Here is a 16,639-nt window from a genome sequence, read left to right as displayed (position 1 = left end):
GCAGGTGTAGGTTAGCAAACCAAAAAAGAAGATTGGTTGGCTGGTAATAACTTTATTACATCCACTTCAGCGGATCACGTGAGGGTGGGTTTCTGGTGGATGGGAAGAGGAGGAATAGGCTAAGAAATAGTTAGGCTTCAAGTAATAGGGGTGAAGATGGGGTGAAGGCATTCATGGGTACAGTTTCGAAAGAAGGTCGGTGCCAAGTCGGGTGCGAAGCCCCCCGCCTCACGCTGTTCGTATAAGGCATGCGTATTATACGCATGACACGTCTGGGGGTGTGGAATGTTTGATAGCCAAAGCATCCCTGCCGTGGTAAAAAGGCCTGTGCCATAATGAATGAATGAATGAATGAATGAATGAATGAATGAATGAATGAATGAATGAATGAATGAATCAGCCGTTTATTTAAATAGGGAGGCTCGAGGAGACGCCGTAGAGAAGGTACGCCGCAGAGAAGGGCTCCGGAAATTTCGACCTCTAGAATTTTGGCAGGTGTAGGTTAGCAAAGAAGATTGGTTGGCTGGTAATAACTTTATTACATCCACTTCAGCGGATCATGTGAGGGTGGGTTTCTGGTGGATGGGAAGAGGAGGAATAGGCTAAGAAATAGTTAGGCTTCAAGTAATAGGGGTGAAGATGGGGTGAAGGCATTCATGGGTACAGTTTCGAAAGAAGGTCGGTGCCAAGTCGGGTGCGAAGCCCCCCGCCTCACGCTGTTCGTATAAGGCATGCGTATTATACGCATGACACGTCTGGGGGTGTGGAATGTTTGATAGCCAAAGCATCCCTGCCGTGGCAAAAAGGCCTGTGCCATAATGAATGAATGAATGAATGAATGAATGAATGAATGAATGAATGAATGAGCCGTTTATTTAAAAAGGGAGGCTCGAGGAGATTTGTTGGGGAAGAAATGACCAATACGTTGGGGGGGGGGGGGGGGGGTCTTTGGTGGTTGATCCACGCAGCCTCGTTGCCAAGCATGACTTTCCCAACGATGACGAGGAATTTCGTGCAATGAATAGAGAGTACGGCATCTGGGAAGATATTGGCAAATATACTAAATGGCCTCTACAATGCAGTGTAGAGACGTGCCATAATAAATTAAGTGCGGCAAAATGAACACTGCGGCTTAGAGGCTGCTGCAGCGAAAATTATAATCAATGAATTTTGCTAAACGTTGCATATATGCAGCGAACTGGGGGCACAGAGCGGCGATCGAAGCTCAGCATTTGTTCAATAACACCATTGTAACGTTGAACTCAATAACTGCTGCAAATGTTGCATGGCTGGAGAGGTCTCAACGGCAAATGTTTCGAAAAATAACCATACGTTCTCAATTGAAAATAAATAAAAATTTGAGCCACCAGTGAGGATTGAACTCACGACCCCTGGTTTACAAGACCAGTGCTCTAACCACTGAGCTATGATGGCGACACGTCGGGCCAACTTTCACAGCACATTATAAGCGTAAAGCAGCTAGTAAAATGCTCATGTTACTTATTTTGTGTTTTCAGGCACTATTTCTGCCACATAGTAATTTCAGTAGTCTCACAGCTATTTATCGTTAACTAATCAGCCACCCACTGCGATAGAGAGCGCTATTCCATTTCCTACTGTCCAGTTTAGCTTGGATCTTTGTTATGTTGTGTTTTGACCGCGTCGCGCGCACGCTGGCTTCTGGTGCTTCCAGATAGTCGTGGTTTCGCCGACAAAACTTCATCATCCGTGGTGAACTGAGGTTTATCGCGCGCCTGTAAGCTGAGAGATGTCCTCGCGCAGGAAGACCACGATTCCGAAGCGGTTGCAGCCACGTACTGACAACGAAGGCGTGCAATTTGGACAAAGTTCTGGAGGAGCACTTTGTCTTTCAACCGGTGATTTAATCATTGACGACTGCGAAGAGAATGCACCTTCCGCGCCGAGTTTGCCGAAAAAACGGAAAAGTAAGTTTCTGATGTTTTCGTCAATTACTATTAACAGTTTCTAACTTAAATGACACTGACTCAAGCCACTTTGCTATTAGAACGCTGTACTACATATAACTACACTTCAGCGTTCGTACATTCGTTGCTACTCTTCCGCCGCACATTCTGCCACGTAATTTACATGTTAAATATATATCGTTATGAGTTGCCGTATGCTGTATGTGTATTGTAAAGCCTGCGCTAGCGTTCTGTCACTGAGCACCATTTTCTGTATTCATCGTCCATCATTCAGTAGCCGAACTTTGAACCTGAACTTTTTCTGAGCGCCGGCTTTTATGTATCAGTGTACCTCAACCTATGCGAAGCAGACTGGGTGCTCTTGTGGAACTGGGTATAGTTGGCTGCATTTTTCTTGAAATTTATGGCGCTACATACAGTGATATCAACTTCTTTCAGGCAAGGGCGGAAAATCGCCTTCCGATGTAGAACTGGAGAAGATTCTGGACAACTACAGTTGCGTGCTGCAAATTGATCATCCTGATGAACACAGAAATTCTGAGCGCTTTTGCCTTGGACGCGTCGATTTGACAGTTGAGTCAGCTGTGGAGATGGGTGATGGAATGCTGAAGAGCGTACTGAGAAACAGCCGCAAACTTTTCATCGGATGCAAGAATGTGCAAGGCGATTGCCATATTGTTTACAACTCGAATGACCAGGTATGATGTGGGCTCAGTTGCTGATTTTGTGCAATTCTTCTTTGCCTAAAAGGAAGGCGACGACTTGCACTTGGCTATATTTTGCCACCACATTCCTCGCATTGCAGCCTGATTGTGCATGATGTTCAGTGATTTGAAGGTGCGAAGAATAAAACTTGGTATACGTGGTGTTAACAAAGGTGAGATCAGGCTAACTTGTGCACAGTTATGTAATGGAAATGAGATTTTTGTTGGTTGTGGGTGTTTTTTGTCTGAAATCATGATTCTCTGAGTTTTTTTCATCATTGTGAGTTGCGCATTCTCCCTGAGTAAATGAAACTGATATTTATGCATGCCGCTGCATGGAAACACATAAGAGTGCAAGCCTGTGAGTGTGAGGTTGGTTGGGATTTTAGAACTGGTGGTAAGCTTTATGCAGGAGGATGGACGAAAATATAGGGTATGTCTGATAGGACCTGTATGCATTGGCTCCACCTCTGAAGTGGCTTTTCCTTGTGCATCATATAATATGTGTCGGTCAAATGTTTAGGGGAATCCCCCAAGGTGGAGTAGATTTGTGATAAGGGAGTAATTACTCATTGACATCCACCCGAGCGCAGCCATACGGCTACAAAGGAAAGCTATACAGCTTTCTCAGAAACTTCGCAGTTAAAGAAAACTTCGTCCTGGTCCAGGGTCCGAACCCGGAACCACCGCTTCACCGGAGCAGTCGCTCTACCAATTGAGCTAACCGGGACGGCATGCTTATGGTAGGCCGAGAGCGAATTTGTAGCCGTATGGCTGTGCTCGGGTGGATGTCAATGAGTAATTACTCCCTTATCACAAATCTACTCCACCTTTGGGGATTCCCCTAAACATTTGACCAACAGTGTTCCCACTTCGAGTTATTGATCAATTCGCTCTCGCCCTACCATAAGCTTGCCGTCCCGGTTAGCTCAGTTGGTAGAGCGACTGCTCTGGCGAAGCGGTGGTTCCTGGTTCGAACCCCGGACCAGGACGAATTTTCTTTAACTACGAAGTTTCTGAAAAAACTGTATAGCTTTCCTCTTTAGCCGTATGGCTGCGCTTGGGTGGATGTCAATGAGTAATTACTCCCTTATCATAATATGTGTCGATGTCACGGTTTCAGTTCATGCATTGCTGTCTTAATCAGTTCATTCACCTGACAAGCCATGTCAAATTTTGGAATTTGCACGCTTTAAGGGAGTAGGGGTGCCAAGTTTTAAGGTACTCTTTTTTTTGTTAATAACAGTGCACGTGGCTTTGGGAACGACAGAACTGGAAAACATATGACATCATACTCTAAATAATTTATCATCGGAGTGTGTCTCGTGAAAATTTTTCGTTTTGGTTTCAGTAGCTTGTCCTATCAGTAGAGGATGCACTAAACTGTCACAAGTCTTGTACACTTACAAGACAGTGACTGATTTGTCTCCTTATCGTTCACTGCGAGTCCACGCGACTCATTGCGTTTCTGTAGTTTGCAGCAAATGATGAAACAGCAAAAGAGTTGGCGTTCTGTGAGAAAATGTTATGTGCGGCTGTTTTGTGTACCCTTATATTATGTTGCAGCCTACTGAAACTTATACCATAATTATTGAGGATAAAAAGTACTGCAAGAAATTATTCAAGATACACTGAGGCATGTTTTCTCCACTTCTGTCATTCCTAAGACCATGGACGTTGTTATACATGCAGAAATGCAGAACTGAACTTGGTGTCGGCATGAACTGTAAGAGTGATTATCTGGCTGAATTATGGCAGACCTGTCTGCATTGCAACTTGTTGTTGATGTCTTTTGTCGTTCTTTTCAGTGGCTGTTACTGAGTGGAACAATACCCATTGCCGAGGAGCTACGGCTTATTCTGTCATACAGGAGATGTGCCTGGCTTATCTTGGCTGAAGTGGTAGACACACACATTGTGTTAGATGTGGTGCTTTCACCATCAAGTGTTTACCACCTTTCCCACCCCAGTGACTCACCACGGAAGTATGCAGACTGTGAAATGCAAACTCTTGTTCATCATTTCCTCGGCATCACTCACACTGCAAGTAAGGCAAATGTCATGCTAGTTCATACGGAAGATGTGCTGGTGATGTTAATGTAGTGCACTCTATTGCAGGGGTTGTCAAACTGGGTTCTATGGCACCTTTAGATTCCTTGGGTTGTTTCTTGGGTGCTTGAGCACATTGGGTCTTTTAGCAAAGAACTGCAGCCACATATATGCCAAATTAATGAAATTAAATGACAAGTAGGCACAAAGAGGATTCACTTGTACCAAAAATTTAATCTTGGCATTGAGGTTTAAGTCAAAGGTTCAAGACGCAAAATGCAATGCTGGCTGTGCATGGGGCAGCAGTTGTACTAGTAGAAACCAGACCCTGCAATTTGCAGTGCTTTGTGCTTCGGTCATATGAGGCATGAATGATAACACTATGGGGGCCTATACTCCATGTCACAAGTTGTCTGAAGCACTGTAGATAACTCTCTTTGTCCAATCAGGGCTGCAGGAATATAGCAAGAAAATGTACAGGGACATGGAATTGGCAATGTGATAACATTAGAAGCTGTTGATGCCTTTACCAGAAATGACACCACTTCACTAAAGCCAATGGACAAATTTTATGGCTGATGTCACGTTTTTCCCGGTTAGGCTTTTAATGATAACTTATTAATAGTCCCTCAGATGTTTAAACAGTGCTGAACTATTTTTCAAACAATTATTACAGTAATTAGAAAGGTAGTTCTAAATTTTTTTCTTAAACACAGGGTCATTTCAGTCACTGGTTAAATTAGCAGAGAAAGTCCGCACGAACATAGCACTGCCGCAAAGTGTTGCAGTGCCGTTCACAAATGTGGTGTCTGCCGAGTCGGCTAAGTCTTATGGGTGTGGCGGCTGAGTACTGGTTTGGTTTATTGGAGTTTAACGTCCCAAAGCGACTCAGGCTATGAGGGACGCCGTAGTGGAGGCCTCTGGAAATTTCGACCCCCTGGGGTTCGGGTTCCTTAACGTGCACTGACATCGCACAGTACGGCTGAATACTGGTGCTGTTTACTTCCCAGGGATGATGCCGCCAATTGCGAGATGACGGGCTGGGAGGAACGCATTAATGCAGCGCACACCTTTCTGATAAGTGCAGGTCTCTATAGCATCTACAGTGCTGCAAACGACTTGTGAGATGAAGTAGAGTGGTTTGAGCATCTGCCTTCTCTGCGGGAGGTTGGGGGGTTTGACACCCATGCTGCTGGTTTTCCAGCGGGTACAGGGTTTCCCCTGGCCTGGCGCTTGGCTCCTTTGGGATGAAGTATATGGGAAAACTGGTATTTGACCGCACCTTATGCGAACCAAGAGTGTTAGTGATAACACTCTTTGGCCAAGCTTCCCTTGTGCCATTGAAATCAAGTCATCAAGATTGTCAAACACAGAATAGTTGTCAGCATTCATTGGACCATATTTAACACAAAGATGAGACCAAAATGAGGCGCGCTGAAAAAAAACGCTAGACATTGACTGAAATTTTCCTTGATTGGTTTCTCCGTGAACTCTACCTTAACTGTTCATTTCTGTGTCATATTTCTGCACAAATTCTTAGTTTGAGTGCAGTGGTCTTAGGTTTGTGCATGCCTGTGTTTAGCTCCACTCTTCTTGCGGTGGTAACATGCAGCATATGATAATAATGATCTACTGGCCCAGCTTCCCACTCTAACTGGTCTCAAAGTTTATTTGTTGCTTCAACAGGGCAACTCGAGACGCACCAATTTCAAAGGCAGGATTTTGACCTTCTCTACATGAGGGTCGCTGCTGCACAATCCTCGCTAGCAACCACAGGCGAAGACGACGTGCTGTGTGGGGCAGACGTGCAGCATCCAATGTTGAGTCCGACATTACGTCCATACCAGCAAGAGGTCGTGAAATGGATGTTGAGGAGAGAGCTGCAGCCACAGTCTGAGGTTACTGTTGACAATTTTTTCTACACTCAGCTAGTTGACAAGCATGGGAATGTGCTCTGCTACAACAAATACGGAGGCTTGTAAGTGCGGCTTTTCCCTTTTGTGTTTTTTTTTTGCCTTGTTGGTGACAAATACATTTTATCTGGCGGAAGCAAGAGAGGCGTTCATTTTTGTCGTTTTTGTGTGTTGTGGCAAAACGTAGAGATCTTGTTTCTGCTTACATGATGAAGTCGTAGTCTTTATTGCGGAAATATAAAATTCTGCTCCCCCAAGTCTCATGTGTGCAGAACTTGTGGCTGCAAATTTTTGTAGTTTTTGGGAAGGGACAACTGCTATGCATTGCTCCAGATGGATGTGATTATGCTGTGCATCATGTACAGTGGGCTATGAAATAAATTCAGCCGTAGTGAAACAGAAACTTTGCATAGTTTTAGACTTCACGTTTGTGAAGCGCCACTGCTGAGTTGGTCAAATGATGAGGCATATCTAGAAGCCTTCAAGGTTCTTCAGTTGTTGTTAAATGTGGTGAGCGTAGAGTTGCCCAGTTGATAGGTCGTTTTCGTGAACATTCAAGCTGACTCTTCTGCTTCCATGTAGAGCAGAGAATTCAAAAGCTGGCTTATGACTTGCTGCAACCATTTGAAATCGCTGTCACCCTTCCTGTGATGTATGGAGACTGAACTGCTAAAACATGACAAAAGATGAAAACGGCCTCTTTGTCATTAGAGCATGGTAATCAATCGATACAGGCCAACTTTAGTTTGTCCTCAGTGTTTCTTTAACTTGTGCTCATATGGTGAAGTGCTAGTGGTACCGCTTAGAGTGGTCTACTCCAATGTTGCAGCTTTGTAGGGGAGAAAATGGACTTTGTGCTCACGGCCAGACCTGGCGGCATCCTGGCTGATGAAATGGGACTTGGCAAGACAGTGGAGCTTCTGGCCTGCGTCCTTCACCACCCCATGCCCAGTTTCGATCTGGCATCGGTGCGTGTGAAGTTCGTCATGGGCTCAACTCGGAAAATCTGACTCTGCATCATTGCTTTCAGGATGTCATTGGCTGTGGTATTCACTAGCTAAGGCTGGGAGAAGTTTGTTAGGAATAGTGCGTCCGTGTCAAGGCATGCAGTTTGCTGTTGCAGAGCCACTGTTACGAGCGCTAGCTAGCAGTGTGTAACCACCGTCAACCTTACGTCAAGCACTGAAGGATGAATAATGGATGCCCTCGTTACTCATTTCTGGGTGATTGATACGTTAGCGGGTATTGGTCATGGCGGCCACATACTTGGGACCGTGGTGGCTATTTAGTTTACATTTTGTGTTTGTGGTTTTTGCCCGAGCGAGCCAAGAGTTCATCTTGCAACCATAAATGGTGACAAGAGATGCCTCGCAGTGTTTCTAGATCCTGTGCACTCAGTCTTAGCAATATTATTTCCTTTTAACTTGTAGCTACATTCAGGGCTATTGATGTTTAAGCTAGGCTTATTTTTTGTTATCATTAATGAATGGTGAAGCTATATCTGAAAAAGAAAAACTGACAAACATTTACACTATGTTGCATAGTAGTAGAACCAAACAGTAGGTATTCGCTATGCTCCAAATGCAGTTTTGCGAAGGATCAGGGAGGCGCAACCAAGCTGCAATGCTAATCCAACAAGACTGAGGTGGCACTTTGGTCTAGCTGGTGTGACGTAGTGAAACGGTACTGTGGCCTGTCTCCCACTTTGTATCTTTCCGCCAAAAAGACTGATTTATTCTCGGAGTGCTCACCGAGTGTCTCCAGCTTCTGGCTTCGTGCTTCCACTCCCCATGCCTCCTATGTCCTCTTCTAGGTTGCGGTGCATGGCCACAACAAGGTGCTGCCGCTCAGTATTGCATCTCCCCACCATGCTGCAGCTGTTGTACCGCTCTCCTCCCTACCATGCTCTCTCTAGCACGATGCTGTTTCGACACTGCGTATATTTGGAAATTTATCCATTAATGCTATAGTGTCATACCCTTAAGGAGGCGCTTAAGTGTCCTCTCCAATTTTTTTTTTTTCACCATCTATTGCAATTAATCAGAGATAGGCTTATTTAAATGCAGTGTATGGTAAGTTTTGACAGGGGCAGCAGTTGGAGAAATCAGTGCAACCTGTGCACCTGAAAGTTAAGGCGTGCTCCCCACTGCGGAAACGGCAGAAATGTGCATGTAAAGAACCATTGAGCACCAGTGGCATTGTGTCCTTTTCTCTCACTTTCATGGGTACAGGCCGAGGCAAGTGACACAGAGGAGTACGAGTTGTCTGATGGGGATGACCCCATGACGGAAGACTTGGCCGACCTCCCACAGGGCACTCGGGTGCACTGTCTGTGTGGTCGCCTGGCACTGGGCACAGCGATTGAGGAGGTGGTGCGCTGCCCCTGTTGCCGTGCTTACTACCACCTGGAGTGCACCGCAAGTGGTGGCCTGGACCCAGGCGCAAAGTACCTCTGCCCACACTGTTGGGTGGACCCTGCAAAGGTGGGCGAGGAAGCTCCGGCTGAATAAATTGGCTATGAGGATAGGAAAGGTGCAGGGGACACCCCAACCACACTGAGAGAAAAGGGATGTTTGTAAGAGGGAATTGAGAGGGAAGAGTGAAAGAGGCACTGTAGTGGAGAGGTAATTTTGATCACGTGGAGTTCTGTGTGCACCAATACTACACAGCACACTGGTGTCTTTTTTTGCTTCGTCTTCAATGAAATGCAGCCGTCAAAGTGGGGACTTGATCCTGCGTCCTCAGGCTGGGCAGCTGAATGTCGTAACCACCGAGGCTCTGCAGTAGTCAATGCCATGGTTGCTTTGACTGGAATAGATTTCGAAAGTTTATAGATAGTTGTGTTGGTTCAAGAGCTTGATTGCTTTGACCATACCTGAGGGTACTTTTGTACTGGTAGCTTTGTACGGGGCTTTCTCCAATAAGAAAAGCATACCCACTTCCCCGGTATGTTGCAACCAGTATAAATAATTACCGGGTGACCATCAAAGATAGTGCAGATTTTATACATATTTGGTCACTTAACCCTGCATGACTAGAATAAGGCGCTGAAGCGGTAGCGCTGGCATGACTGGCTCACAGCTTGGCAGAACTGGGGGTATTGTAGTGGATGCTGTCCTGGCGGTAGGCCAGGGATTGCGTGCCATTGTGAAATCGTCTGATGAGTCCTGGGAGAACTGGGAGGTTATAGCAGGCTGTGGTGCTGCGTGTACTGTGGTGCTGTCCGCATTGTGCCGCCAGTGCGGCACAGTCGACCTTATTAGGTTGACCGAGGTGACATCTTCGCTGCTTACTTAGGATTGTTTGTGTGCTCAAAAAATGCTCTGTCCACTTCATTCATCCTTTAGGCTTGAAGGCTAATCTGCAGAAGGGAAGAAATATTTTGAACGAAAGATATAATGAAGGATAACCTAAATCTGTTCTTTCATCAACAGTGCAAAGAGGCTTGCGTGTGTGACCATGTGGTTATATGCATATTTGGGCACTGCTTGCTGCACTAGCAGTGTGGTGCAAATAAGTGCAGTTTGTACAGCCAGAGCTTGTTATGGGGCCTTGCTGACCTTGCAGAGCTCCTGTTAAGACCACCTCATGCATAAAGCCTGCGCCTCAGTAGACCTTCATCACCACTAGGTGGGACAGGTGGTCCTGAGACCATCAAATAATTAGTAGAAATACCGCTTGGATGGACTGTATGTGTCTGTGTAATAGTTATAGTACCTATTAGGAAAGGCACGGGAGCAGTCTTGCAGAGGGTAGTCACCTAGACCGTACCGTGAAGGGAGGAATTAAGGAAGTTGTGAAAAAGGCAAAGCTGGAAAAGAAAACAGCAAACTTTTACGCTTGCTCTCTCTGAGCTTTGGGTCTTAGTAGCGTAGTGTAAACATAGCCAGTTTGTTTGGTCAATGTTGTTGTATGTTTACAAGAACTGTATTTGCACGAGCTAAAAACATACAGTCCAACCCGGATATATCAAACTCTAAGGGGATTGCGCAGTGGTTCGATATATTAATAATTTGATACATAAGAATACAGCAGTAGATAAGATTATTTCTAACATAGGAGCAAGAATGCATTAAACACATACTGTGGACGCGCTTCATGCATCAACATCCCGCCTGCTGCCATGCTGGCAGCGCACCTCTCGCTAAGCGTTGTTAGGCCTAACCTGCCTTGCATAAAAGCCGCAATGGGTGGTTCTTGGGAGTAACCACTGCCGAAGACGTCTAATCCTGCTATGGGTCCACTGTAAATAGGATAATTGCTCATTAAAATTAAGCTACAGTTGGTTTGGCAATGTCTTCGGCAGCGAAGAGAACGAAGCACGCCAGGCGAGGGCTGTTGGTAGGATTTAGCAGGCTGGCTTCACCACATGACAGCGAATAGAGGAGACCAAGGGCCACCCTTAAGCAGTTTTACAGCACTACCGCTACCAGCAGTGTCCAAGGCCGCGCACACCCAACCTGTCTCCACGCGTGGAAAGGGAGCGAAGATTGCCATTAGGAAAGGCGCCACTTGCAATGGCGTGGCACACAGTTAGACACGTCGAGCGACTGGCGAGGTTGGAGCTCGATATACTGCTTGACTGTCCTATACTTTTACACAGGATTCTGAATGGGGTAATCTGTGTGTTTGATATTGTGGATAATTCGAAATATCCAGGTTCGATATATCCGGGCTCGGCTGTAGTAGCTGTTGGTTGTATTTCTGTACATAGCAAGCCTTTCGTCTTACTGAATGCCATAGCACATATAATTGCGCTGCAGTATGTATAAATAAATAAATAAATAAATGCAGTAGCATTTTTGGGACTGATGGGACTTGCATCACGTAACTGCTCTGCCTTCGTTCCTATCTTCCCGTGTGGATAATTTGCAACTTGCACGCTGTACCATCAATTCTAGTTCCCATGCCCTTCTAAGTGCAGCTTCATCACTTTGGCTTCCGCCGACCTTTACTCTCCATGGCGAGCTGAGGTGTTCATTGCCACTCTACGGTTCTCGTCCTCATTCTCTCCCCAGGAGAAGATGAAAGTGAAGACAACCCTGATTGTGTCTCCGTCAAGCATCAGCTTCCAGTGGCTAGAGGAGATCGAACGACACCAGAGGGATGACGTGCTGCACATCATGGAGTACAAGGGCGTGCAGAGCGATGGCTTTGTCTCCCCGTTGACGTTTGCCAAATATGATGTTGTATTGACCACCTACGATGTGCTCAGGAAGGAGGCCCTCTTTACTGACTTGCCTCACTCCAGCAGTAAGTTTCTGCTGAGTATGCGGTTTGCTGATTTGGGTGAGGAATAGTGTGTGGCATGGGTGTTTGGATAGTGTAGCAAAGTGCATATTCAGCTCATCTCCTTCACCTGAGTGAAGTGTCTTCCTTTCTATAAAAGTACTCTAATGTGCTGCATGTCAAGAGTTAACGCTGTAGAGAGTGCAACAAAATGTGTAAGGGCAGTCAACATTCTGTTTGTTGCATGCTGCTCATAAGTGGCTCTGAGTCATTTCTGTCTCTGTCATTTTCAGCCCAGACATCTTTCATTGTACTCTTTGGAAAATTTGCTAAGACTTCATATACAGTCAAGTCCACTTATAACAATACTGGTTATAACAATATATCTGATATAACAATGGTCGGTCATGGCACCATCAGCTTTGCCATGTGTTCTATGGTAAAATAAACTGCTTATAGCAATGCTGTCAAGGCATATTATTGGTTATAACAATTAAATCTGGTAATTGAGTGTCAACCATTACAGAAAAAGAAAAATGCTACAACCACACCAGCAAAAGCATGCTTACAACACAAAAGCGTGCATGTGTGGGGCCGACCAATGGACTAAGCTGGCGCAGCAACGCCACGAAAGCAAAAGAGGCAGGCGTCATCGCGTCAGGAGAGCTGCTGCATTGCTGCATTGGCTACGCACGCCATGCGTACCCCTAATCAGTCGGTGCAGCGCGCGTGCATGCAGCCAGCGCGGTTTTTCTCTTCTCAGCTGTCACCACACCCTTAGTTCTGCATGCTTCTTGAATTTCCCATAAGAATCACTTCCGGAAAGCCGGCTTGATTCCTGTGACATGGAGGTGCTCGAAGCTCCCGGTGGCACAGTGATGGCGGTGCTTTGGTCATCAGTAACATTGTTCCGGTCCCCTGAAGTTCGAATTAACGAGCTTTTACAGGCATTAGAACAATCAAACCCCTCCGGGTATTTACTGTCAATAAATGCGGTGAATTTTGTCATCTTTTCTTTTTTACGGCACAACCCTGTTATAACAATTATTGGATACAACAATGGTATTTCCATGGCACTTGAATATTGTTATAAGTGGGCTTGACTGTATATGTGAATATCTTGCCTGGTAATTATTAAAAAAAATTTGAAGCCTGCAGATTGTAGTGCCACTTGTGGTGGCAAACTCAACTCCTTGGGGCTGTGCTAAAGTTACAAGCTGCTGCTAATCTTCTGTGCCAGAATGAACAGGCGGTGCTTCTTCCTGCTAGACCCTGGCTGGCTACAAGAGTAGTGGTTTTGAGCTGGGATTTTGCAAACTGGTTCTGTCACTGAAAACTCTGGATGTTGGCAGCAGAGAGTGGAATTCGCACTTGTACACTGTCTTTCTTAGAGACCTTGATGCAGGTAAAAAACTGACGGACGTTTATGCTGTGCTAGCTGTGTAATGCAAGGACTTAGCAATGGATGTTACGGTGTGCTGTCTATTGCACCTTTTTCTCCTTTCCACACCACAGTGCTAGCGCAGTGCTCTCTTGTGTTGTGCCCTGGCACTTCATCCTTCCCAACCCTAACTCCGCTCTTGCTCTGCCTCCTAAACTCTCTCCTACTGCCCCTACCGCTCCTCTTCTACTCTTCCCACTTTCCTCTCTCCTCACATCACCCACTACCCCTCTTGCTTTGTGGACATCTTTGCCACCGTCATGGATCCGGCGTTTTTAACAGTTATCACTGTAAAACAGGCAAGGCTTCTTCTCCTAGGCGCAGACACCCGTTGTTTACGCAATCCACGCAAGTTCCTGCCTGCGCCGTGTCCCCTGACTGCTCTGCACTGGTGGCGCCTCTGCCTGGATGAGGCCCAGATGGTTGAGGCCACGAACACCCAAGCAGCCCAGATGGCCCTCAAGCTCACAGCCGTCAACCGCTGGTGCGTCACTGGGACCCCCATCCAGCGGAGCCTGCATGGTGAGAAGGCCAGTCGTCATTCCAGGGGGAAGTGCGTTAAGGATCTACAGACAGAGCTGTGGTCTTTTGCAGACCACAGCCTGTAGGGGCAAATTTTGGCCCAAAATGAAAAGTTCTTGCTTAGATAGTCTGCACTCGATGTATAGTCCGCAAGCACGAACGTCTGGTATTTCAGAGAAATAGCCCAGATTTTCTTCACATCTTTCTGGAAAGCAGCCCACATCTGTGCACCTCCTTCATGGATGTCAAATTCTATCTACACTACTTGGTTCGACTTTACTGCTTGCGTACGCCCCACTGCACTGAGCTTGAATGATGCTGGGTAGGCTGTGTATATTTTTGTAGCCCTCACAACCGTTCTTGAAGTACTACGATGCCTCTGGAATTTTTCTTCAAGATTATTCACATGTGCTCTCAAGTACGAACGCTGAAAAGTAGCCACTCTAAGTACTGCCAGTGGCATTTGCTTTCATATCGGAGCTGGTTGCATATGGGTCATTCTACGCCAAACGTCCCAGACCTTGCGCTCGACCATTTCTGATTTGTTCAAAAAATTCATGGAAACTTATCGCAATGTGTGCTATCGGAGCCTAAAATATTTTTGCCAAAAAAATCTATTCATGAGGTGATCTCAGTTTGAACATTTCGAAAAGGCGTGAAACCAGGCACCGCACAATAATCGATAAAAGATTTTTTAATCACATTTGCAGAGATTCTGGCCAGCGAGTGAATTTGATGTGATAGCATCAAAGGCCGCATCAGAGAAAATGCTCCACGTTCGGTATTTTTCACGAAACTTTCTGATTAGTCGATGGGGTGTGTGACGTCATGAGACCGCAATAGACAGAAAAATAGTAAATGGAAAAGTGTCTTGAGAGGGATTTAAACCTGTGGCAGTGTGAACCCGTCAGCTTCGCTGGCCGCTACATTAAACCACTACGCCAACGTCATAACCCAACACTCCATGTTTTAAACTGCCAGCCTCTCGCACTGTGCTTTCGTCTTCATCGACTTCCACCTGTGCGCATTTTAGTCCAAAAACAAGAGCGCGTGGGTACTTTCATGTGCTAGCCCAATTTTGAACGTGGGGCTGGTTTCGTGGCAAAAAAAAAATCGCATAGAAGTGCCATCTGACAAGCATGCAGCAAATCACATGGAATGGTGGGAGATTTGAACCAAATTCAGTTACCCCTTCCAGAAACACATCATGTTCTAGAATCTAAAAAAAAAAAAAATCTGAAAATTTTTCTGTGTATTGTCATGCAGTGGTGACTGCAATCTGGGGAGCAGGAAGACCGCGAAAATGGCTTATAAACAAAACTCTTTGAGCCTGTAAAGAACTGATTGAGTTGGCGGCGGCATAGCAACAAGCATGCTCAGTGGTCGTCAAACCGAATGCTCACCGCTCTCAGCTGTGCTGAATTTAAAGCTGATATTGAACGTTTGAGAGGAAGCGTGCAAAGTTACTAGAACATTCTGGAATAACGTAGATCAGTCGAGATAAATCTGGTCACTTCTTGCATCACAAAGTGATGAAGCGGAGCGCCAGCAGCTTTCAGGAATGAACAAACAAACTTTACAAAGATTCGCGGCAATGTACTTCGAAACCCCTATTCACAAAAATAACAAGACGGGCTCAAAAATTTAAGAAATTTACACACGCCTCATGCTTCCACACTCATGGAATTTTAGCCCTATTCCTCACAAAACACATTTGTGTCCATTTGATCATTTTCATTATCATTTGAAGCTGAAATATCCTTTAGTAAAACATTCTACTGCGTAGGAGAAAAAAAGAGTTCTAGCACCATGCAGCACTTCCTAGGCGCACCGTAGAACTTCGTGACGCCCATCTTTATTTCTTGTTTTCGAAAAACGAAATGATCCTTGTGTCTAGGCTTGAAATGGCCCTGTCATTCTGTCCAGCAGGCATTTCAAATATAGCTGGCGTCACTGACTTCACGGGAACATCTTTAAGCACTTCGAAATACAGTTTGAAAACTTTTTGCGCAGTCGTAGGTGCCATGCCAAAATGGGTTATTGCTGGTGTTAATGAGCTCAGATAAAGGACATAATGCTATCGCATTGTTAACAGGTAATGGTAATTAAGCAACCTTCAAATTTTTTGTAATAATCATCGGCTTATATTTGAGCAAATGCAGTATTCACTTTAAGTTGAGCCATTTTAAATGTGCCAGTCTAAACTCACTACTGCTGTATCACATTTGTACCCTGTCAGTGTTTTTGGAGAACTCTGAACTGCACTTGTGAAGTTTGCTACAGATCTACGATGATCTGTTGTAGTTGGGAGTTTTTACAAAATGGACGTATGTTGGCAAAGAGAGCTTTCTAGCCTTAGTGGGCCCGTATTGTGCCATTGGTCTAAAAACTCTGAATACATTTTTTTTTTTGTTTTCTCTGCCACGCAGATCTGTACGGACTGCTCTTATTTCTTGGCGAGGAACCTTATGATGTCAAGTTGTGGTGGAACGAGTGCCTTCTTCTGCCCTACTGTTGTGGAGACACGGAGCCACTGGTGAGCGTGCTGTCGAGGTGCTTCAAGAGGACCATGAAGAGAAACGTCCTCGATCAGGTGAGCGGCACATTTTCCAAGAGCTTTCTAGAGCGTGAGTACGGTGACCTCTGCTTTCTACCGTTTCCTCTGAGGGAAAACGCTGGTTGTGCTGGGCAGCGCGAGATGTGCAGTGTTCTTGGAGTTCTTTTCTCTTTCGAACAGAATCGAATGGTATTTCCAGATGTGTCACTAGGAGGGTGTGTTTGGGTGCGGACCACACCAGGGTGAGCTCTGAGAGGAGGTGCTGTAGCAGTGCGGGAG

The 16,639-nt window shown here is 45.6% G+C and overlaps 1 protein-coding gene and 1 non-coding gene across 2 annotated transcripts in view; one reads left to right on the top strand and one right to left on the bottom strand.

Annotated features, from left to right (window-relative positions):
* Window positions 1-1,361: 1,361 nt before the first annotated feature.
* Window positions 1,362-1,434, bottom strand: TRNAT-UGU (transfer RNA threonine (anticodon UGU)). Its single transcript has one exon. It is a non-coding gene; the product is annotated as a tRNA-Thr (tRNA).
* A 150-nt stretch (window positions 1,435-1,584) lies between these two features.
* LOC149358352 (E3 ubiquitin-protein ligase SHPRH) overlaps window positions 1,585-16,639 on the top strand; it is a 50,809-nt gene continuing 35,754 nt past the window's right edge. Inside the window, exons 1-9 of the mRNA XM_089570406.1 lie at window positions 1,585-1,946; window positions 2,385-2,644; window positions 4,459-4,696; window positions 6,385-6,676; window positions 7,441-7,579; window positions 8,843-9,094; window positions 11,630-11,864; window positions 13,600-13,803; window positions 16,233-16,396. Coding sequence (XP_089426532.1) covers window positions 1,769-1,946; window positions 2,385-2,644; window positions 4,459-4,696; window positions 6,385-6,676; window positions 7,441-7,579; window positions 8,843-9,094; window positions 11,630-11,864; window positions 13,600-13,803; window positions 16,233-16,396 — 1,962 coding nt within the window. The 5' untranslated portion in view covers window positions 1,585-1,768. The remainder of the gene's footprint in view (window positions 1,947-2,384; window positions 2,645-4,458; window positions 4,697-6,384; window positions 6,677-7,440; window positions 7,580-8,842; window positions 9,095-11,629; window positions 11,865-13,599; window positions 13,804-16,232; window positions 16,397-16,639) is intronic.

This window comes from Amblyomma mixtum, chromosome 2, assembly GCF_055824585.1.
Source record: "Amblyomma mixtum isolate Tamu chromosome 2, ASM5582458v1, whole genome shotgun sequence".
Classification (NCBI taxonomy): domain Eukaryota; kingdom Metazoa; phylum Arthropoda; class Arachnida; order Ixodida; family Ixodidae; genus Amblyomma; species Amblyomma mixtum.
The sequence above is the reverse complement of the archived record's forward strand: the minus strand, read 5'-3'. Positions and strand labels throughout refer to the sequence as shown.